This window comes from Schistocerca serialis, chromosome 5 (genome assembly GCF_023864345.2).
Source record: "Schistocerca serialis cubense isolate TAMUIC-IGC-003099 chromosome 5, iqSchSeri2.2, whole genome shotgun sequence".
Classification (NCBI taxonomy): domain Eukaryota; kingdom Metazoa; phylum Arthropoda; class Insecta; order Orthoptera; family Acrididae; genus Schistocerca; species Schistocerca serialis.
In genome coordinates, this window is record NC_064642.1 from 259,952,839 (window position 1) to 259,978,474 (window position 25,636).

The 25,636-nt window shown below is 42.7% G+C and overlaps 1 protein-coding gene across 1 annotated transcript in view; it reads right to left on the reverse strand.

Moving 5' to 3' along the window:
• LOC126482317 (uncharacterized) overlaps positions 1-25,636 on the reverse strand; it is a 429,037-nt gene that overhangs the window by 62,497 nt on the left and 340,904 nt on the right. The window contains exon 9 of the mRNA XM_050106359.1: positions 23,065-23,335. Coding sequence (XP_049962316.1) covers positions 23,065-23,335 — 271 coding nt within the window. The remainder of the gene's footprint in view (positions 1-23,064; positions 23,336-25,636) is intronic.

Sequence of the window (25,636 nt, forward strand, 5' to 3'; positions counted from 1 at the left end):
TCGGAAGAGCCTGCTGTAATGAAATACGCTGTGAGTATTTATGTTACATGGACGACCACCAGCTTGCCTTTTGAGTATAAATGGCACAAAAAGTTAAATTCTGAAATGCACTAGCAGATAAACTAAACAGTATAAGAGGAGGAGGAAAATAGTGTTTAACGTCCCATCGACAACAAGGTCATTAGAGACGGAGCACAAGCTTGGATTAGGGAAGGATGGGGAAGGAAATCGGCCGTGCCCTTTCAAAGGAACCATCCTGGCATTTGCCTGAAGTGATGTAGGGAAATCACAGAAAACCTAAATCAGGATGGCAGGACGTGGGATTGAACCGTCGTCCTCCCGAATGCGAGTCCAGTGTGCTAACCACTGCGCCACCTCGCTGAACAGTATAAGAGAGCCTACTGTTGAGATATGATGTCAGAATACAAAGCAAAGGGCAACAACCTACATATATACAAGCAACTATGCATTAGCAAATGCAGTGTGCTGTTTGTATAAAACCAGTTCCTTTACCATTACGTGTTTGGCTTTCACATTTCATACAGCAAGGTCATTAGAGACATACTCACATTCGCTCAGATCTGACAAATAGTGTCGAAGAAATTGTTTAGTCAAGGCACTGAGTCACTTGAACAGACACAAAGAAACTACTGAAATGTAAATAATGGTGGTCTTGCAAATTTTACCAGTTTATATGCCATCTATAAATCATTTTGAAACAACACTATTTCATTCTTTGTGGAAAAAAGCAATGTGTACAAGGCCTAATGATACATCGCAATTAAATAATGTACAGAATACAATTTCATTCTGCATCACAGCAAGTTAGCACAGGACAGTACAACTCCTGCAAAGAAATCAGCAACTGCACAGAAATGAGGTAGCTAGACTTTTATGCTTGTGTCCTGAAAATATTTATAATGAGCAGTCAAATGAAAACATGTCAGATGGAAAAAAGGTAAACTGTTTATTATTTCAAAAGTAATTACCATAATTGTTAATACACGTATCTCACTGCGAGGCAAGGCGATCAATACCTTTATGGAAAAATATCAGAGGTTGCCTACAGTACCATGTTGTACCCATCTGTGCATGTCTTCATCCAAAGGAAATCAATGGGCACAAACGTCTTTCTTCAGGGCTCCAAAAATAAGGATATCACATGGGGAAGATTGAAATTGTGTGGAGGATATGTAGAGGCTTCCCTGTGAAACTTCTGCAGCATATTCAAATCAATCTCTGCAACACATGGGCAGGTTCATCTTGTCTCACAGTGGGATAATTGACTTAACTGTTACGGAGATTACTTCTGAAATAATAAACAGTTTACTTACTATTTTCCAAGTCTTATTTCCACATGACTGCCCCTTATATCATCTGGAAAAGAATAATAAAATGAAAAAATAAATAAAAATTAAATACCAGCAATGATTTCCTCCTTCGAAGTAAAACTAAATAAATAAATTCACCATCTCCTACACTTTACTGTGAATATCTCTTTGAAAATTGTTGATGCAACGTTTCCAAGATATTGCCACAGCAACATAAATACTTTAAGGAAATAAAAAAATTACACAGAACTGACATAAGTGTCGCATGTACCAGGATACCAGAAAGAGTAGAACACTGTAAATAAAACAGAATGCTACAAAAACCACTTTACAGAAACTTTTGTGTGTTATAACAGAAATTTCAACAGTATTTGCCTCAGTTACCAATATTTTGAAATTCAAGAGAAAACACACCAAAGTGCTGCGAAAGGGGGTATCAGGAGAAAACCAAAACAAACTAATGAAATCAGTGACCAACCAACAGATTTACCATAAAGAAAACATATTAAACTGCAGACAGGCACAACTAAAAAACACTTACATAAAGCTTTTGGCCACAGCCTTCGTCAGCAAAAGATAAACACACACCATTCATACATACAAGCAAACACCCCCCCCATGCACACATGACCGCCAACTACAGAATCTCAGGCTGGAATGCAACTATCATGTGGGATGCAAGCAGCAATCTGGAGAGGGCGAGAAAGGGGAAAGGATAATAGTATACGGGTGGGGAGAGAGATTAATGTCATCTGGCGAAGTGTTAGGTACTATAATGCCAACAGGCGCAGTGTCAGGAGGTTGTGGGGCAGTGAGGTGGGGAGAAATGGGAGTGAAAAGGAGAGGAGTGGTGGGAAATGTGCATTGGCAGAGGGCAGCAAACAAAGAGAGTGGGAGATGAGAACGAGGAGGAGATGATAGGACAGAGAGGATGGAAACTGTTGGGTAGAGGATATGGCAACAGTATGTATGTTACCATAGGTTGAGACCGAGATAATAACGACAATGGAGAACATGTTGTAAGGATATCTCCCGTATGTGCAGTTCAGAAAAGCTGGTTCGTTGGTTTAAGGGGGGGGGGGGGGCAAACTGTTGTGAGGTCATCAGTCTCTTGTTCCCAGCAGAACAATTACCCAAGGGAAAGAAGAAAACAAACAAGACATACAGCACAATAACAGGAGAAAGGAAGAACAAGAAAAACGACATGACAACAAAGAGTACAAAGGACAAAACAGGACAAGAAAACCAAAGAGAGACGCACGAAACAGGGAGAAGAGATTAAAAACAAGAAAGCAGATTACCATGGCTGGCTGACCATGAGAAAAAAAAAGGAGAGGCCAGCCAAAAACCTTCACTCTAAAAGACTGAGGGTGGAGGAGACAGAGGAACAAAGGACACACACTAAAACTCAGATCAAATGATAAAACCCACCCTCGCAAATAAAACTTAAAACTAAAGCTACTGCTGAGGCATTGTCACCCGGTGTTGTGCTGCGAAAGTTAAAAGTCCACCGCAGAGCAGCTAAAAGTGGGCAGTCCAGAAAGAGGTGGACAACTGTCATTTGGGAGCCACAGCAACACTGAGATGGGTCCTCGTGACGAAGGAGGTAACCATGTGTGAGCCACGTATGGCCAATGCGGAGCCAATGAAGGACAACTGATTCCCTGTGACAAGCCTGCACTTCCACACATTCGCAGTCTCCTTAATGACACGCAGTTTGTTGTGAATGCTGTTATGCCATTCCAACTCCAAAAGCCGAAAGACCTTGTGGCGTAAGACAGAACGCAGGTAAGTTTCAGAGGTGCCCATCTCCAGGAGCGGTTTCCTTGAAGACTGTTTTGCCAGCCTGTCAGCGAGTTTGTTGCCTGGGATTCCGACGTGTCCTGCGGTCCACACAAATGCCACTGAACGACAGGACCATTCCAGGGCAGAGATAAGACTCCTGGATGTTTGCTACCAAAGGATGGTCGATAGCCTGTAAGCTGCTCAGGGAGTCACAACAGAGAAGAACCAACTCACCAGAAGAAGAACGGATTTACTGAAGTGCACGAGATACGGCCACAAACTCTGAAGTGAATACATTGCAACCAGCGGGCAAAGAATGCTGTTCAATATGGCCTCTGTGGACATAGGCAAAGCTAACATTACCACCAGCCATTGAGCCGTCGGTGTAAACAACTTCAGAGCCCCGGAACACGTCAAGAATTGAGAGGAAGTGACAGCGGAGAGCAGCGGGGTTAACGGACTCCTTAGGACCATGAAAAAGGTCCAGACAAAGCTTCGGCCAAGGTGTACACCATGGAGGTGTACTTGAACGGACCTCAAGCAGAGGTGGTAAAGGGAAGGACTCCAGTTCGGAGGGAAGGGATCGCACGTGAACCAGAATCGTGAGCCCTGACCTGCGTCCCTGATGCGGGAGATGAACTGCCGCAGGTGGGAAAAGGTGACAGTAATTCGGATGCTCGGGAGAATTACGAATGTGCGAAACATAATTGGTGAGCAGTTGTGCACGTCGGATACGCATGGAGGGACCCGGCCTCCACCAGGACACTGGTCACCGGACTTGTTCTAAAAGCTCCTGTTGCTAGGCGAACGTCACAGAGGTGCACTGTGTTGAGTAAACCCAACACTGAGGGCGCCACCGAACTGTAAACCAGGCTCCCATTGTCAAGGAGGGATCGAGCAAGGGCTCTGTAGAGCTGCAGCAGCATAGAGTGATCTGCACCCCAGTTGGTGTTGCTCAGGCAGTAGAGATCATTGAGGTGCTGCCAGCACTCCTGCTTAAGCTGACAAAGGTGAGGTAGCCAATTCAACCGGGCATCGAAAACCAGTCCTAAGAATCGATACGTCTCCACAATAGTGAGTGGATCTTCATTAAGATAAAGTTCAGGTTCCGGACGAATGGTACGACGCCGACGGAAGTGCATGACACACGACTTCGCAGCTGAAAATTGGAAGCCGTGGGCTACAGCCCATGTCTGCGTCTTGTGAATGGCTCCCTGAAGGCGCCACTCAGCAACACCAGTACTGGAGGAGCAATACAAAATGCAGAAGTCATCTGCATACAGGGAATGGGGGACTGATGGTCCTATAGCTGCTGCTATGTCGTTAATGCCCACCAATAATAGAGATACACGCAATATGGATCCCTACAGAGTGCCATTCTCCTGAATACTGGGGGAACTATGGGAGGCACCAACTTGGACATGGAAAGTACAAAGCGACCGGAAGTTGTGGATAAAAATTGGGAGCGGTCCCTGGAGATCCCACTCATACAATGTGGTAAGCATATGATGTCGCCAGGTCGTGTTGTATGCTTTACATAAGTCAAAAAAGACGGCAACCAGGTGTTCGCGTCTGGAAAAGGCGTTCGGATGGCAGACTCAAGGGATACAAGATTATCAGTGGTAGAGCGACCCTGCCGAAAGCCACCCAGACATGGAGCCAGGAGGAAATGTGACTCCCGGACCCAACCCAACTACCGACACAGCATACATTCGAGCAGCTTACAGAGAACATCGGTGAGGCTGATGGACTGATAGCTATCCACATGAAGTGGATTTTTATTGGGTTTTAGCACCGGAATGATGGTGCTCTCCCGCCATTGCGATGGGAAGACACCATTGCACCAGATCTGGTTGAAGATGCCGAGGAAATGTCGCTTGTAGTCAGATGAGAGATGTTTAATCATCTGAATGTGGATCCGATCCGGCCCAAGAGCTGTGTTGGAACAATGTGCAAGAGTGCTGAGGAGCTTCCACTCTGTAAAAGGGGGATTATAGGGTTCACTGTAGTGTGTAGTGAACGAGAGGGCTTTCCTTTCCATCTGCCGTGTGAGGGTGCGAAAGGGTGGGGTGGGGGGTTGTTCTCTGAAGCAGAGGCTAGAGCATAGTGGTCAGCAAAGTGTTCGGCAATCACCTTTGTGTCAGCAGAAAACACTCCATTGATGTTAATGTCAGGGACACCTGTTGGGTTCTGATACCCAAAAAGATGTCCGATTTCTGTCCAGACTTGGGAAGGTGACGTATAGCACACAATGGTTGACACCCACCTCTCCCAACACTCCTGTTTCCATCATTTTATAAGCAGCTGAACGCGGGCATGGAGCCACTTAAAGGCTATTAGGTGCTCTAGGGAAGGATGCCACTTAAGTTTCTGTAGAGCTCGCCGACGGTCTTTAATTGCCTCAGCAACTTCCGCCGACCACCAAGGGACTGTCTTTCGCCGGGGGCACCCTAGAGAACGAGGGATCGCGTTGTAGTGACCTGCTCAATCACATCATCAATGGCACCACATGGGGAGACTCAACGGTGACAGGAGAGGTGAAGGCTACCCAGTCTACATTGTTTAAAGCCAATCTGGGCAGGTGTCCGTGGAAACGATGCCGGGGGAGTGACGGGAAGGTGGGGAAGTGGTCACTACCACACAGGTTGTCATGTGCTCTCCAGTGGATAGATGGGAGAAGTCCAGGGCTGCAAATCGATAAATCAATGGCCGAATAACTACCATGAGCCACACTGAAATGTGTGGCGGCTCCAGTATTTAAGAGGCAGAGACTGAGTTGGGACAGTGAATTTTCGACATCTCTGCCACAGCCAGTAAGCATGGTGCTACCCCACAAGGGGTTATGGGCATTAAAATCTCCCAAAAGCGCCAAAGGATTGTTGTTGTTGTTGTTGTTGTTGTTGTTGTGGTCTTCAGTCCTGAGACTGATTTGATGCAGCTCTCCATGCTACTCTATCCTGTGCAAGCTTCTTCATTTCCCAGTACCTACTGCAACCTACATCCTTCTGAATCTGCTTAGTGTATTCACCACTTGGTCTCCCTCTACGATTTTTACCTTCCGCACTGCCCTCCAATACTAAATTGGTGATCCCTTGATGTCTCAGAACATGTCCTACCAACCAATCCCTTCTTCTAGTCAAGTTGTGCCACAAGCTCCTCTTCTCCCCAATTCTATTCAATACCTCCTCATTAGTTATGTAATCTATCCATCTAACCATCTAATCTTCAGCATTCTTCTATAGCACCACATTTCGAAAGCTTCTATTCTCTTCTTGTCTAAACTATTTATTGTCCTCGTTTCACTTCCTTACATGGCTACACTCCATACAAATACTTTCAGAAAAGACTTCCTGACATTCAAATCTATACTCGATGTTAACAAATTTTTCTTCTTCAGAAATGCTTTCCTTGCCATTGCCAGTCTACATTTTATATCCTCTCTACTTCGACCATCATCAGTTATTTTGCTCCCCAAATAGCAAAACTCCTTTACTACTTTAAGTGTCTCATTTCCTAATCTAATCCCTTCAGCATCACCAGATTTAATTTGACTACATTCCATTATCCTCGTTTTGCTTTTGTTGATGTTCATCTTGTACCCTCCTTTCAAGACACTGTCCATTCCGTTCAACTGCTCTTCCAAGTCCTTTGCTGTCTCTGACAGAATTACAATGTCATCAGTGAACCTCAAAGTTTTTATTTCTTCTCCATGGATTTTAATACCTACTCCAAACTTTTCTTTTGTTTCCTTTATTGCTTGCTCAATATACAGATTGAATAACATCGGGGATAGGCGACAACCCTGTCTCACTCCCTTCCCAACCATTGCTTCCCTTTCATACCCCTCGACTCTTGTAACTGCCATCTGCTTTCTGTACAAATTGTAAATAGCCTTTCGCTCCCTGTATTTTACCCCTGCCACCTTCAGAATTCGAAAGAGAGTATCCCAGTCAACATTGCCAAAAGCTTTCTCCAAGTCTACAAATGCTAGAAACGTAGGTTTGCCTTTCCTTAATCTTTCTTCTAAGACAAGTCATAGGGTCAGTATTGCCTCACGTGTTCCAACATTTCTACGGAATCCAAACTGATCTTCCTCGAGGTCGGTTTCTATCAGTTTTTCCATTCGTCTGCAAAGAATTCGCGTTAGTATTTTGCAGCTGTGACTTATTAAACTGATAGTTCCATAATTTTCACATCTGTCGACACCTGCTTTCTTTGGGATTGGAATTATTATATTCTTCTTGAAGTCTGAGGGTATTTTGCCTGTCTCATACATCTTGCTCAACTGATGGTAGAGTTTTGTCAGGACTGGCTCTCCCAAGGCTGTCAGTAGTTCTGATGGAATGTTGTCTACTCCGGTGGCCTTGTTTCGACTCAGGTGTTTCAGTGCTCTGTCAAACTCTTCAACCTGTCAAACAAAGGTTTAGGGAGCTGATAAATCAGTGCAGCCAATACGTTCTGGGGTACCGCACCATCTGGAGGGAGATATACGTTGCCCAGTTATTTCCTGCATCGTCCATGTCCTGACAGCCACAGCTTCAAGAGGAGTTCAAAGGGGCACAGGTTCACTACATACCGAGTTCAGGACATAAACGCGAACTCCACCTGACACTCTATTATATTTGCTATGGTTCTTGTAATATCCGCTGTAGCCGTGAATGGCAGGCGTCCGCATTGCTGGAAACCAGGTTGCCTGGAGGGCAATGCAAAAAGCAGGTGTAAAGCTTAACAGTTGCCGTAGCTCAGCCAAGGCGTGGAAAAAACCGCTGCAATTCCACTGGAGGATGATGTGATCGTGACACTGTGAAGGCATGAAACACTCAACGAGGCAGTTTATGCCTCAGGGTCAACTGCTGCCACCAACTTATTTCCTGAACAGACCTTATTCATTGTGTCTGAGGTTCTGGCGAGATCTAGGCCCTCAGCTGATGCCAGAATCTTCACTTCATCCTCAGACACAGAGCTTGCAGGCATCGGTAGTGTGGGTGCAACCGCAATTCCCTTGGTCTTGGGGGGTCTTCTTTCTGGATTTCTCTCGCTGATCCTTGGAGTTTCTCTGGCTGGGATGGCTTCACTGATTCAGTCTCTGGGATGGAGGATGATCATGAAGCTTTATGACCAGCTGCTTTTGGGCACTTCAGCCACTGGCAGGTGTCCTCTTTCCCACCAGCAGAAACCTGGGAAGGGAGTGACCCAAGGGACTGCTTTCCTAGTGTGAGGAGCCGAAGAAGACTTACACTGCTCCGGCTGAGAAGTGGGCACTGGTGACCCCATGGTGGGGGGACAGTGCTCCTGAGGTAGGTGGTGCAGGAGCAACAGGGAGGGAAGTGCCCCCCCGCCATCAAGGGGGCAGGTGTAGTCTTCTGGCTCTGAGAGCCGACTGGAACTCATGGAAATGATGGGGCTACGACTGTTCTTGTAGCGGCAGCATAAGAGGAGGTCACAGCCATAGGATACAGGCGCTCAAATTTCCTCTTAGCCTCAGTGCAGGTCAGTCGGTCCAGGGTATTTTATTCCACGATTTTACTTTCTCATTGTAAAATCCTGCAGACTGATGAGCAAGGGGAATGATGCTCTCCACAGTTGACACAGATGGGAGGAGGGTCATATGGAGTATTGGGACGGGACGGACGTCCACAATCTCGACATGTGATGCTTGAAGTACAGCGGGAAGACATATGGCCGAACTTTCAGCACTTAAAGCACCGCATTGGGGGAGGGATATATATCTTGACTTCATGGCAGTAGACCGTGACTATGACCTTCTTGGGTAATGTGCCACCCTCGAAGGCCAAGATGAAGGCACCAGTGGCAAGCTGATTATCCCTCGGACCCTGATGAATGTGCCAGACTAAATGAACTCCTCAGCGCTCTAAGTTGGCACGCAGCTCATCGTCAGACTACAAAAGAAGGTCCCTGTGGAATATAACACCCTGGACCATATTTGAGGTCTTATGAGGCATGATGGTAACAGGAACATTCCCCAGCATGTCACAAGCGAGTAATGCCCGTGACTGGGCAGAGGATGCCGTTTTTATCAAGACTGACCCTGACCGCATTTTGGACAAGCCCTCCACCTCCCCAAACTTGTCCTCTAAATGCTCTACAAAAAACTGAGGCTTTATCGAGACAAATGAGTCCCCATCAGCTCTCCTACATACAAGGTACCAGGGCAAATAAGGTTTGTTGCCATCCTTAGCCTGGTGTGCCTCCCATGGTGTGGCCAGGGAGGGGAACGATTTAGGATCATACTTCCTTGCATTGTACTGAGACTTGGAACGCTTAGAGACTGCTGGCGTTTGATCATCAGCAAGTGATGACATGGTACGCTTCATCGCGCATCGTCTGCCCTGATGCCACCCACTTCAACCAGGGGCCCTCCCCATGGGTGCCACCAAGCAGCAGCAAAGGCCACATGGCAGGACGGTCATTGCCGGGAGTCCCAATGCCCCAGGATGACGGGCATATACTCCTTGGCACCTGTGGGGAGTTAACAGTGCAGGCATCAGCAGAGCGATCCCTGCGTAGTCAGGGGGCTACAACCAACAGTGTACATGGCGGTCCCACCAACAGACTGGCTACTGTGATGGATATAAGGTGCAAAAAATTCCATGGTCATTGTCGGCGCAGAAAACGACACTGCATAGTGGGTGGAGGAAAACGCATACAGGAAGGCATCCTCATCCAAGAGATGAAGGATGAGAAGGACTGCAATGCCTTGACGAGAAAGTGGGCTAAAGATCTCAATGCAGACGATGGACACGATGCACCATGCAAGGCGCCCTTCCCGAGTTGGCTTGCTCTTCAAGAAAATTTTGAAAAATGGAAGTAAAACCCTACAGGGGACAATCACATAAAGGCCGAAAGGTGTGAGACTCCTGGAGTCTCACACGCCTCTTACGACAAACAGGAATACCTCGGGCCTATTCTAACCCCTGACCCGCAGGGGGAACTGGTGGTAGAGGAAATAATCCGATTGCTTGGGTAGTGAAGCAGTCATTGAAATCAAGTTTGTATGTTCAGCTATTGCGCCACACGGTAGTCTGCTTTGCTCTTGGTCACAGTTTGGCAGTGGCTGTTCATCTTGGTGGACAGCTGGTTGGTAGTCATACAAACATAAAAATATGTGCAATGACTGCAGCATAGCCAGTAAATGATGTGGTATCTTTGAAAGCAGCCATGTCTTTTAGAAGCTGTGCTGCAATCATTGCACAGCTTTTTGTATTGGTATTGGCCCACCATTCACTGCTCCTCTCCTTTTTTGCTCCTTTTTACCCCACTGCACAACCTTCTGACACTGCGCCTGTTGGCGTTCTAGACCCTGCACACTCTACCAGACAGCATCATCTCTCTCCCCACCCATATACTACTATCCTTTTCTCTTTCCCTTCATCCACCCCATCCTGACTGCTGCTTGCATCCATCCCAAGTGATATTCGAATTTCGGCCTGCGATGCTGGAGTTGGCTGTCATGAGTGCACAAGGTGTGCTTGCTTGTGTGTATGAATGGCGTGTGTTAATTTTTTGCTGATGAAGACTATGGCCAAAAGGTTCATGAAGTGTATTTAATTGTGCCTGCCTGCAACATAATGTATCTTCTTTATGGTGTAGCCATCTATCTTTTCCTACATTGTTAACATTCCTATCTGGGGTTTCCATTGTTTGGTTCTATCAAATAGACTACTACTTCCCATCCAGTATTAGGTCTACTGGTCTGTTACACTCTCAACTCATCTCAATACATCTCTTCTACCTCTGGATTGGTATTTAGAGGATTTTTTGGGGAATCTTACTGGTCTTCATTTGTACTACATGGTCTTTTGTTCAAGACATTTTGTAGTTTTCTACTGTGTTGAGAATTGGTTTTACTTTGAGGTCCTTAAGGATGCCATCAGATATTTTCCTGTCCCACAATGTGTAGCCAGTTGTTCTTATGAAATGGTCTCGAGGTTCATTAGTCTCTGCTCGTCACATCTACAGAGTGTTTGACCTCTGCTGCCACACAAGAGGGTAAGTTTGGCCAGGGTGTCGTATTGTTTCAATCTGGTGTGCCACTGAATAAGAGATGGTCTGAAGGTGTTATTTATTACTCCAATGATTTTGTGTTGCATTTAATTTTCTTGAATATAGCTCAGGCTATACATTCAGAATCTGAATGTTGATACTTGCTCGAGGGTTGCGTTGTCTATTGAAATTTCAGTTCTCTTGCAATCTTTCCTGGTGAAGGCCATAACTATGGTTTTATTGAGGGAGATCTCCATGTTCAACAATCCTACTGCTGTGAGTGGGTTACACTGATCTCTTTATATCATCCTTGGATTCTGCATAAAGCAGCTGGTAATCTACAAACAGTAGTATGTCTATGTCAGTTTGTCTGTCTGCTTAGATTTTGCTATGAGGATTTTTCAGTCATTTATTGACAAGTTTATATATATATATTTCCTCCAATATTGGTTCCAGGAAGGAAAACCATGCGCACATGGCTACTTCAGAATCGGGATGGTAATTGAGGGGAAAAATAAAAAATCCAGTATGGATACACATCTAATTTTTATTGATCTTAAATAAACTTTCAATACAGTTGACAGAAGAAAACTTCAGAAAATCATGGCAGAAGATAACATAATGTCACCCATCATAAAAGCAATTCAGAACATTTACAGTCTAATATATTCAGCTGTTGTCCGAATCTGTCTACAATCTTATTTAGGTTGTAAACATTCTGAAATTGCTTTTATAATATGTGACAGTGCATCATCTTCTCCCATGGCTTTCCGAAGTTTTCTCGTGTCAACAGTATTGAAAATTTACTTAAGATCAAAAAAGGTAGGTGTCTATCGATACTGGATTCTTTATTTTATTCTCAGCTAGCATCCCGAGTCTGAAGTAGCTATGTGCACACGATTTTCCTTTCTTGAACCTACGTTGAAGTAAATTTTTTGTGTTGAGTAAGCTCATTTCTCTACAGGTACTGCTGTCTCTGACATCACTATTTTTTATGGATTGGGATAACAATTGCTCTCTGACATCTTCATGATGGAGTTTCTCCTTTTCTGATTCTGTTCATAAAGCTGAGCAACTTTTACTTGAATCTAGAGTCGCCAAGTTTAAGCAATTCCCTATTAATGGCATTCTCAGGGAATCTGTTATTTTTAGTGGATTTCAGCACAGATTCTAACCATTTACAGTGGATTACATCTACTGTGCTAGTTGTTGAAACAGGAGTAACTGTGGCATCTCAAGCATTCAGAACCTGAAAATACCTATGTCAGGAGGAAAAGGTTCTCACAGGGTGGGGATAAACTGTACATGAAGATGAAGGAAAACGAAAATTACTCCAGATTTTACACTAGAAGCACTAAGTAATGGACCTGAAGCAATTATAAAATGTAAAAACCAAAATTTAAATTTCAGAACTGCAGCAAATCACTGGGTTAGAGATGAGAGACAAAAATTGAAAAGAATGGTGCAAATATAAGAGGAAAGGGCTTTTCAAAATAATTTTAACCCCTCAAGCCAGGAGCCCGAGTACGTAATTGCGCGCTGCGAATGTCCGCACTGGCGGCATCCCGACCACATGCTCGCCAGTTGCAGTCTCAGAGGTAAAACTGTATTGCTCTTCCATCTGTTGACAACAGCCGATACTACTTCATCAGCTAACTACAGACGTATCTGTGCTGCTCTGCTTCGAAGATCTTTGTCACGAAGTGAGGCAGTCGGGAGGAAATAACGTGTGGTATCTTACAGTCCGAGCGACACTCTCGAACGCAAAACGATGCAGCCAAACACTTCGCGTGGTCTTACTTCAGAGCAAATTCTCACAATGGCTGACATCGAAAAAAGTGCCCAAGGAATAGGAAAGCAACTGAAATCACTCAACGGAGGAAAGTCCACTGGACCTGATGGGATACCAATTCGATTCTACACAGAGTACGCGAAAGAACTTGCTCCCCTTCTAACAGCCGTGTACCGCAAGTCTCTAGAGGAACGGAAGATTCCAAATGATTGGAAAAGAGCACAGGTAGTTCCAGTTTTCAAGAAGGGTCGTCGAGCAGATGCGCAAAACTATAGACCTATATCTCTGACATCGATCTGTTGTAGAATTTTAGAACATGTTTTTTGCTCGCGTATCATGTCATTTCAGGAAACCCAGAATCTACTCTGTAGGAATCAACATGGATTCCGGAAACAGCGATTGTGTGAGACCCAACTCGCTTCATTTGTTCAAGAGACCCAGAAAATATCAGATACAGGCTCTTAGGTAGATGCCATTTTCCTTGACTTCCGGAAAGCGTTCGATACAGTTCCACACTGTCGGCTGATAAACAAAGTAAGAGCCTACGGAATATCAGACCAGCTGTGTGGCTGGATTGAAGAGATTTTAGCAAACAGAACACAGCATGTTGTTCTCAATGGAGAGACGTCTACAGATGTTAAAGTAACCTCTGGCGTACCAAAGGGGAGTGTTATGGGACCATTGCTTTTCACTAGTAGATAGTGTCAGAAGTTCCATGCGGCTTTTTGCGGATGATGCTGTAGTATACAGAGAACTTGCAGCATTAGAAAATTGCAACAAAATGCAGGAAGATCTGCAGGGATAGGCACTTTGTGCAGGTAGTGGCAACTGACCCTTAACATAGACAAATGTAATGTATTGTGAATACATAGAAAGAAGGATCCTTTATTGTATGATTATATGATACCGGAACAAACACTGGTAGCAGTTACTTCTGTAAAATATCTGGGAGTATGCATACGGAATGAATTGAAGTGGAATGATCATATAAAATTAATTGTTGGTAAGGCGGGTGCCAGGTTGAGATTCATTGGGAGAGTCCTTAGAAAATGTAGTCCATCAACAAGGGAGGTGGCTTACAAAACACCTGTTCGGCCTATACTTGAATATTGCCCATCAGTGTGGGACCCATACCAGGTCGGGTTGACGGAGGAGATACAGAAGATCCAAAGAAGAGCGGCGCGTTTTGTCACAGGGTTATTTGGTAAGCGTGATAGCGTTACGGAGATGTTTAGCAAACTCAAGTGGCAGACTCTGCAAGAGAGGCGCTCTGCATCGTGGTGTAGCTTGCTGTCCAGGTTTCGAGAGGGTGCGTTTCTGGATGAGGTATCGAATATATTGCTTCCCCCTACTTATACCTCCCGAGGAGATCACGAATATAAAATTAGAGAGATTCGAGCACGCACGGAGGCTTTCTGGCAGTCGTTCTTCCCGCAAACCATATGAGAGTCGAACTGGAAAGGGAGGTAATGACAGTGGCATGTAAAGTGCCCTCTGCCACACACCGCTGGGTGGCTTGCGGAGTATAAATGTAGATGTAGAATTCTCAATTAACCAACGAATGGTTTAGATCAGGGGCGGGCAAATGTTGCACGCGGCTCATGAGCGCACAGCGCTGCATGTGTGCTGCTCGCGTGCAATCGTCGACCAGGGCAGTGGCGACAGCTGGCGGTGTAGTACCAGGGTAAGCTGCGGACATTGATGTGAAGCGACCACTACATAATGAACGTTGTATTTCAACAACCGGAAAATTCAGAGTGAATCAAGGAAACTGAGAAGTGGAGATTTGCTATCTTTTAAAAAGCAATGGGAGAATCATTTCTTCTTTGTGCAAAAATGTGAAAATTCCAAAGGTTTAATATGTGGCAGTATTCTCGCTGGTCAGCAGAAAAATGGTTCAGATGGCTCTGAGCACTATGGGACTTAACTGCCGAGGTAATCAGTCCCCTAGAACTTAAAACTACTTAAACCGAACTAACCTAAGGACATCACACACATCCATGCCCGAGGCAGGATTCGAACCTGTGACCGTAGCGGTCACGCGGTTCCAGACTGTAGCGCCTAGAACCACTCGGCCAACCCGACGGCGGTCAGTAAAAGTTTAGTTTTGAACGCCATTATCATAAATATCACAAGTACGAGTACAATTTATTGTCAGATTCTGAGCAGATAGGGAAATTAACTGAGCTTAAGAAGAGCGATCTGATGATACTAGATGAATCCGACGTAAGCTGCTGTTGTCACGAGAGATCTGCGCCTTTGTTTCGTCGTGTCACTTATCTAACTGATTTAACATTTTATGGAGCACCGTTTTCGATTTTTGAGGACAACAACAACAACGATAGCCCAGCAGAACGTGCAAGTCATAAGACTGTGCTTAATATAGCGAGAGCTGGAAAACCATTTGCTGAAGGTGAGTTTATAAAGGAGTGCATCAATGACGCTGCTGATTTACTTTGCGCACTGAATGCAAATCAGTTTCGAGCTACCACTCTTTCTCGGCGGACTGTAAGTTGTCGTATAAGTGACATGGCAGGTGACGTTTACCGTCAATTAAGGAGTGCAGTGCAGGAGTTTATTGCATTTTCCATCGCACTTGATGAGTTCACAGATATTTCAGGCACCGTGCAATTAGTGATTTATGTCCATGGTGTGGACACTGCTCTGCACACAACGGAGGATTTTTTTTTTAGATATGATATCTTTTAAAAGCACGTCACCAGCGCAGACATCCTAAAGCCATTGAAGAAGCTGTCGATTGAGCTGGCTTAAACTGGGAACATTTGGTGTCAGTGACAACAGACGGAGCACCTGCAATGAAAGGGGAACAAATGGGATTTGTTGGATTACTAAGAAAAAAGCTACAGCATACAGAAGAATCATTGTACAACGTCCACTGCATTTTGCACCGAGAAGCACTCTGTGCAAAAGCAGCAAAACTGGGGGCCGTCATACAAGTGGTTATTCGGCCAGTTAATTATTTGAGATCCCACGGGCTTACACATAGACAGTTTCACACACATGTAGCTGAAATTGGGGAAGAGTATGGTGACATACCATATGACAGTGAAGTCCGCTGGCTTAGCCGCAGTAATGTACTCAAAAGAGTTTTTGAGCTGAGCCAATAAATCAGATTTTAAAGGACAAAGGAAGGCACGACACCAAGTTAGAAGATCCAGAGTGAGTTGCCGACCTTGCATTTTTTGTGGACATTATCGGACATATGAATGCATTGAACACAAGTTTGCAAGGAGAAAATCAGCTAATTTGTGAAATGGCTGAAAAGGTGCAAGCTTTCACTAGCAAGCTTGAGCTGTGGGAACGATAGCTCTCGTCAGGGAATGCAGTGCATTTCCCTACTCTGTCTACTGCGTGAGAACAGAATTGCAAAGAATATGTTTCCGTACTTACAAGGGGAGGCCGCCAATTGTGAAATTCAGATTCGATTCATACTGCGCATAATAAAAGCTCATGGCCAGAGGTGTAATGTGGCAAAGCACGAAGATGCACTTCTCAGCTGTTGTCGAGAAAATCGACAGTTAAAAGAAACTGTTGCGGTGAAATACTCTCTACTATTAACAATTTTGTATAGCGTCGTGGCGCAGCGCTAAGCGCTTTGGTTTGTAATCCGAAGGTCTCCGGATCGAATCTCGCACCATGCAACTTTTTTTTTTTTTTAGTATTTGTTTCTTGTAATTCAAATGTGTGTGTGTGTGTGTGTGTGTGTGTGTGTGTGTGTGTGTGTGTGTGTCTATATATATATATATATGTGTGTGTGTGTGTGTGTGTGTGTGTGTGTGTGTGTGTGTGTGTGTGTGTGTGTTATTAATTGTCTTCATAATGTTAACCATGTATAGTTAACGGAAGACGTAGAAACGATATTCCAAAACGAATACGTATAGCGTAAGTCAAATGTTCGAATTGGAATAGAGACCCCACTAACACAAATTCGCTGTGGCAGGTATGAAATATAAACTCCGTTACTCGCTCGATACACTTGAAGGACAGATGAATGGGCCGAAACGAGCCGCCGCATAACAGCGTAGTTACGTGCTAACTTCGAAAGAAGGTAGATGCGGTCCCTAGTGCAACTTATAACATCGTCGAAAATCAGTGCGGATGGGAGAGCTTTGGTACACCCTGTTAAAAAAAAAAACGGAAAAATGGAGGCAGTACAATTGGAGAGCGATCCGCCTTCACCAACATGCATAGGCAATTCATTAATAGTTTATATATATATATATATATATATATATTTGAATTACAAAAAAACTAATAATAAAAGAAATTGCTCGGCGCGAGATTCGATCCGGCGACCTTCGGATTACGAACCCGAGCGCTTACCGCTGCGCCACGACGCTGTACCAAACTATTAATCGTAGGGAGTATTTCACCGCAACGGTTTCTTTTAACTGTCGATTTTCTCGACAACGGCTGAGAAGTGCATCTTGGTGCTTTGCCACATTACACCTCTGGCCATGAGCTTTTATTATGCGCAGTATGAATCGAATCTGAATTTCACAATTGGCGGCCTCCCCTTGTTAGTGCAATGAAAGAGGAATTTCTCAAGCGATTTGGGGATATATCATATTCATCCCAAGTTTTTGAATGGTTCTCGAGACATTTGCTGTTTCTGTAGATGATATTCATCCCAATTTGCAAACAAATTAATAGATCTCCAGTGTAATTCTCGTCTGAGTGACAATTTCCTTTTGGCAAGATGTGTAATAGACTTTTATCACGACTTTCCACAGCAAGAATTTCCTCGTCTCCATTGTGAAGCCGCGAAGATAATGTCAGTGTTTGGCTCGACATACGTTTTTGAGAGATTTTTTCTGTTATGAAAATTAATGTCTCTGTTAAGAGCAAACATCAGTGATGAAAATTTATGTAACTGTTTGCATTTGTCTGTATGTAGAAATTTTGTTCCAGACATTAAACGTATTGTAAACTCCACTTGTGATAATTAAATAAAACGTGTCGTAGGTAATAGGTACTCTTTCAAACCATGATTTCTTTCAAGCACTCCTACTGACCTTATTCCTTCATTCAATAAAGCAAGCTAGGAAACAAAACGCATTACAGAGGAAGGAGCGGTGAGATGGTATGGTGGGGAGGGGAGAGAAGCGGGAGGGGGGGTAAGCTTGCCCGTGTGCACGCAGAACACCTGTTAACTGCACGCGTGCAAGTGCACCGCACAAGTGCAGGATTCCTGCCCGCCCCTGGTTTAGACAGTATAAATGACAGTGGGAGTGATCTAGATGTTGACAAAGAAAGTTATTTTGACTGTTTGGAAGAAACACCCGAAAGAAGTGAAGAAGAAATGGCGAACAGTGATGATGACATCGAACAAGGCGCACCAGTGAAATGCGCACAGTATGAAGAAGACTGGAAATGGCAAGAAGTTGACAGCTCTTATGTCTCTTTGAAAACACCATTCATTGGTATATATGGACCTGTGATACAGGTAAATTCTGGAGCTGAAGCATCCAAGTTGTATTTCGACGAAACCATCATAGAAACAATTGTGTGTGACACTAACCGTTAGGCTGCAGATTGTATACCAAAACAGACTGTTCTACAACCTTGTTCTAGGCTACGAAACTGGGTAGATACTGACAAAGATGAGCTTTATGTGTTTTTCACACTGCAAATGTTGATGGGAATTATTCAGAAGCCATCCATAAAGTTGTATTTCAGCAAGCATCCGCTTTTGAACATGCCGATTTTTTACCAGAGTATGCAACAAGACAGGTTTGAGCTACTTTGCAGATCCCTTCATTTTGTAAACAATGAAGACCTGAATACATTTGAAGGCAATAAGAAATTGTTCAAGTTGGGTTCCATCATTCATCATTTAAATGATACATTTAGAAATACATACAACATGGGAGAAAACATTTCTGTTGATGAATTTCTTGCGCTATGGAAAGGAAGGCTGGCAATAAAGACCTATCTACCTCTAAAATCAGCAAAGTCTGGTATAAAGTCCTATGAGATCTGTGAATCTTCCATAGGTTATTTATGGCAATTTATTACTTATGCAGGAAGTTCCACAGAAATAGAAACAAAATTTCTTTCTGCAGATAACCTGAAAACCAGTCAGATTGTAATGAAGCTTGTTGAGCCTCTTTTCAACTTAGGCCATACGCTCGGGACGGACAATTATTATAACAGCGTCCTTTTGTGCCACTTTTGAAGGAAAGAGGTATGAATGTTGCTGGCACACTTCGACTGAATAGGAAGAATGTACCTGATGCCTTGAGACGTGCAAAACTAAAGAAAGGTGAACTCAGAGTGCATCATTTATAAGGCGTAATGGTACTGAAATGGATGGATAAAAAGCGGATGCCTTATTTCTACATTTCATAATGATGCAGTTGTTACAGCAACCAAAAGGGGCAAAGAGATAAGAAAGCCTCAGTGCATAAAAGAGTACAATAGTTTTATGGGCAGTGTAGATTTGAAGGATCAAAAACTACAACCTTTTCTCATGGAAAGGAAGAAAGGTGTAAAGTGGTATATGAAAATGTTTAGCAGGCTGATGAATGTTGCAGTGCAGAATGCTTTTATTGCTTACAATGCTAGCAAAAAAAACACCAATGGAAGAAATACAAATTAATTTCAGGCTTCAGCTCATAACACAATTTCTGGAAATTCACGGGAAGAATGTAACTTCACCTCAATGTGGACGACCTTCAAAAAATCCTGTGCCTGAACGGCTCACAGCAAGGCATTTTATTGAGAAGACAGAGAAGAAGAGTAAGCCTACAGAGAGATGTGCACAGTCTGCTGCAAGAAGACGAAGAAATGTAAGGAAACATCGTTCTGGCTCAAGGACTGTGGTGTAAGACTTTGTTTTGAAGATTGTTTCAAAATGTCACTCAAAATTCATTTGAAGTGACAATGTACGTTTTAATCGTAATAAATATGTATTGATACCAAGTCCTGAAATTTTCGTAACATTTGAACAAGCAATTCCCATCCTAGAGCAATTTCACTGAAACGCTGCATTCTGGAGCCAGCCAGCCACATAAACTACCGCCAGTAGGCTAGGCACGCGCCCAGAAACTATCGGCTTGAAGGGTTAACTTTCAGAGAATCCTTTCCAGTTTCAAATCTTCTCTCTGTCCCAATGATTGCTGTCAGCACATAATTAGTGCTGCGAACATTCATCTGGGATTTTACAGCTGACAGTCAACTCTATACGACAACGGTTGCATCTCCTACTCACCTTAATATCAGAACTGCATGAACAGTCAAATCAATCATTTTCAACATTTGTGATATTTATTTCTTTTGAGCTGAAAGTGTACTATATAAATTACAGACCTGTAGCTATAATCACTGCTTTTCTTTATCATTGGAGACCTAGAATTGTGTGTGTGTGTTTGGAGTTTACAGACACTTAACGAGGTATGAGGTTAACAGCATTCTTACAAATAATAACAAGAAACTAATTTGGACAAAAGGGATAACCATTTTGTAGCAACATGAGGACTAAATATATTAAATGATACTCACTCACTGTCATATCACTTGCACTGACACACCTAGAACTGCAGAAGCACTCACTTTTGACCAATGTTTTCTTCTATACCTGTATCACCTAGAGTAGAATCCAAAGCTTCTGAGCTAAATATTGGACCTTGCTATACCTAAGGTGCCTGGTTGTGTGTAAATCATAACACAAGATATAAAAAATGGATCATACATTTTCAGACAAGCAAGTAACGAAATGTTTACACAACCTGCAGCGAGTTCCAGAGCAAGAGTTTGGAGGTAAATATGTTGAAAACACAAAGAAACCAATATTGATGATTATATTCCAGATAATGTTGGATCAAATGAAAGTGTTGGCGAGATGTCACATGAAAAACTCTTATAGCAGAAGACAAACCATCAAAATCAGCATATCATTCAGGAACAGAAGACATTTGATACAAAAGAGAATGACAGGGAGGAATGTGTAGGTGCCAGTTACTGCTGTCATTTTGTGTTCACTGCTCAGAATTCAGAGGACAGGAGAGCACTGCAGATTTTGGTTCATATCTTGAATGCTCTTGTAAGACTTCAAAACCAAAATGTTTTATGAGAGCAGATTCAAGTACAATTGGAAAGAGAAACATTAACAAAATCCAGAGTTCTTTAGTGCTAAAACATATCAAAGTGTGCACAGTGACAACTCTGAAATTGCAGTTGGTGTGTTTTTCATTCTGATCTAGACTTAGTCATGGTAGTTTTGAATGCCTATAGTTTTTGAACTGAATTTGGGGGCTTATGCTAAAAAAAAAAAAAAAAAAAAAAAAAAAAAAAAAAAAAAAAAAAAAGGGGGGGGGGGGCACAGTTATTTTGCAAATCAAAATCAAAAGAGAGAATCAGACATTATAAAATTGTTATGCTTTGGTAACAGGGAACAATGTTCATTAATACTAAAAACAGGTAATTCTGTTTTGATGTCAGAAGTTAGGAAACATTTAACAGGAAATTGCTGAAGAAAAATCGTAACTTATTAACAGCTCTTTTCCGCTAATGCCACATAAGAATATACACAGTGCATTAAAGGTAAGCCAGACAGATTTCAGGTCAAATGTTAGTTAGCTGTGGGCAGCAAAAACCAAATATCTATTCAATTTCCACACCTATGAAAGGATGAACATAAACCAGAGAATCAAATGTGTTTTGAATATAGTGTCGCGCACTTCACAGCACTATTCCATAGATGCAGCAGAAGGAATGTGAAAACAACTTTCGCACGTCTTTGCACCTGGCTGAAATACTGAAAAGTTCAAGAAGAAAGATAACAATAATAGTAAGACTATATAAAGCAACACTGATTAAACAATCTATGGGTGTACTTTCGGTTCACAGGGGGCCCATGGCCGACTTACACTATGGTGACAAAAGTCATGGGACGGGAATTAACAGATTTTGAATGTGGAATGGTAGTTGGAGCAAGACACATGGAACATTCCACTTCATGAATCATTAGGGAAGTTGATATTCTCAGATCCACAGTGTCAAGTGTGTGGTGAGAATACCAAATTCCACACATTACCTCTCACTACGGACACCGCAATGGCCGATGGCCTTCACTTAACGATCCAGAGCAGTGACATTTCTATTGAGTTGTCAGTGCTAGGAGACAAGTAACACTGCGCAAAATAACTGCAGAATTCAGTAAGGAGCTTAATGTATCCTTTAGGAGAGTGCAGCGAAATTTGGCGTTAATGGGCTTTGGCAGCAGAAGACAAACGCAAGTGCCTTTGCTGTCAATGTAACATCATCTGCGGCACGTCTCCTGGGAAAGTGACCATATCACTCAGACCCTAAATGACGGGAAAACCTGCCCAGATGAGACCTGATTTCAGTTTGTAATAACAGATGGTAAGGTTCGAGTGCAGTGCAGATCCCATGAAGCCATGGAGAAAAGTGGGTAACAAGGCACTGCGTCTGGTAGTGACTCCCCAAGGGTGTGGACTGTGTTTACATGGAATGGACTGGGTCCTCTGGTCCATGGTATGTTTGTATTCGATTGTATGACATGATTCTTGGGCAAACAGCACTTTGTGACTGCTAACTTGGAAGTCATGGCACATGAAGTATTAGTTTTGTGAGAACATTGCTTTCCTGTCTACTTTTTTTGGTAGGTTATGGTAACCATTAGCACTTTTACTTATGCGGGTTCCTCCTATATGCTGATATGACGTGAAGATATTACCTCCAGTGTATGAAATCGGACGTCATACAGTGAAAACACAACAAACAGCTACTGCGGATTTAAACTTTCACTCAGTTTAATATAGATTACGTTCCCGTCTCTGATTTTAAATTGTTTGATTGTCATTTGTGTTATGTACTTCGATTTTTATGGTGTGCAAGGAACTTTTTCTCTTGACAACTTTCCTAGTACCTGTCTGAATCAAATGAAGTATCAGACTATTAAAATAATATTTTTGTCACAATAATCATGTCAAAACATTAATAAATATGTTTTACATTTCAGACACATATACCTAATAACCTCATTGCTGTAATTATATGAAGGAAATGTGTTAAGAAAAAAGGCCACACCTGTTATCACCAAACAATAATTACACCAGTCAACTAAAATCATCATCCACCATACTTAGACCAGACACATTTTCTTACCACACAAGCAGCTTTCAAATTGAACTTTGCTTGCATAAAAAACATGGTCACATTCTTCTTGGACTTTGGTATTTTTGGCAACACTGTGTTAAACAGTTTAGACTTCTCTACAAAATGTGGAGGTGGAATCAATTTGGCAACAGCCAATTTGTTTATACGGCGGCGTTCATCAGCATTAGCAACAACTTTCTTCCACAGTTTGAACACCAACAGATAACGTACATACAATGTTTCATACATATTGTATGTGTGACTCCTGTTAAGTATTTTCCTGAAAAATAAGGAAGTAAGAACATTATATTAGACAGGGAAGTAAGAACATTAAATCACACAGAAGGAATTAAAACAAAATGAGAAACTGTTGAAACAACAATTAATAAATTGAGTGAAATGAAAAAGTTCTAATTTACATTGAGATAATAAGTAGCTTTCAACTGAAAACTTACTAAACATGACATTCTAAAAGAAAACTCTAGGCATATAATTCTCTGCCTAATGTTTCATCCTCCAGTGCTGGAGACATCATCAAGGCTTTAACAACACTAAACGCAGTTACAGTTGCAAACAAGCTCATCAAGTCGAACTGTTTAAATGTATTCATGCAACAATTGGTTTGTGATGTCGTCATCAGACCTTTCTCTAAGATAATAGTGTCTATGGGGCTTACAGAGGGGAAAGAGTGGGCACCCTTTTTTTCACTTTTCCCATGGTGAACTTAATATGAGAATATATTTCCCAATGCAAGTTCCGTAACATACAGTGGCATTGTCCGAGATCTCAGGCAGTGATGTGATGATGTCACAAACCAACCCCTCTGCAGATACACAAATAGTTCAGCTAGCTGGGCTTGTTTGTGGCTTTAGCTGAGTCTCTGACGATGGCCCCAACATTGGAGGAAGAAACATTAGACAGAGAATTATAGCTTGGACCATGGCTTAATGCCCGTAAACAAACATCACCAATAATATATGATTTCAATACTCTAAGGGTAGAGTTGACCCTATGATTACTGCGAAAGGTTTCATCAAGACAGGATAGTGCAGGGTAATCAATTGTCCATCTCCCTTTGTGTCTGACATAGCGTATAACTGGAATCCAGTCACTGATAGATTAATTCCAGCACAGTATACAAGGTGTCAGACAATTCAAGGGAATTGTTTTTGCAAAACAGGAAAGACTTGAGGCTATCAGGGTTGGCCAATATCTTAACGCAATCAAGATTTTTGTTTGAAGTAAATGACACTTTATAAAAATCTGTTAAATACTGTAATAGCGAATGCAAAATATATATGCAAATGTTTAACTACTGAAAATCTCAAACAAGGATTGAGTATTTCATCTACTCTACTACATCCATACTCACCTGTACGTTCACAAATATTCACTTTAACGTATTACTTGGGTTCATACTTGTCCCATTTCAATTACTTTTCCTAGTTTCTACAGTGTGGTGTTTTACTGCTTATTTTAAGAGAAATTTAAGTGACAAGCAAGAGCAATATCCCTAAAGTTTGAAAACAATGGAAGTTTGGCATTTAATGTTGACACCAAAGCCATTCCATAACGGCGGGCAATGTGCAACATCAGGGCTGCAAGGTGGATGCAGTATACAAGTAATACTGAACTGAGTCAGAGACAGTACGACTGGAGTTGTGAAATGAGGATGCACATTGTCATGACGAAGTCACCACCTAGTCCGAAAAAGTTCTGTCATTTCCTTGGAATATGCTTCTTCTGTTTAGACAACACTGATGTTATGTATGCCACTGTAACAGTAATGTGACTGGGAACTGCATGCTGGTAAATTATTCCATGACAATAAAAAAATGTGATCACCATCACTTTTCTTGCAGATGCAACAACTTTCACCTTTTTTGGTGCCAGAGAACCTAGTGACTTCGAAACTCTTTCCTAGGATTATAATGATGCAGCTATGACTCACCACAAATGATAATTTCAGAAACGCATACCTGCTGTCGGCGAAGAGACACAGCATCTCACTGCTTGTATCCATTCAAACAGCCTTTTGCTCAGGAGTCAACAAACATGGTACCTGACAGGCACAAATGTGTGTCATGTGGGGATGATCATGCACAATTGCAAAGACACTGCCATAGTAAATTCTCAACACTTCACTGAAGTTATGTAATGTCATCCATTAATCTTCACTGACAATCACAGCAGCTGTGTTGACTGACTTCAGACACAGCAGGAGCTGATACATGAAGCCCATCTTCCTTACCACAAAATTGGTCTTCTGTGAAGTCCACGAACCACCTTAACACTTTTGGACAAGGTAGTGTATCTTCACTAAAAACTTGCTGCAATCTTCCGCAAGTTTCAGTGGCTGTATCATTGAAACGAACACAGAATCTCAAAGCATTGTATTGTTCCTCTCACATCGCCTCAGTTGTTTGGAATGTGGAATGCAATGAGAGTCTACATCATAGAGCATTACTACCAACCCATCGATATGAGAGTACTGCTGCCCGGAGAGTACACACAAATACAGGTAGGAAACTATCACAGAAGCTATATGAAAAGATCAACCTCAGTCTTTGTTAATCAGCCC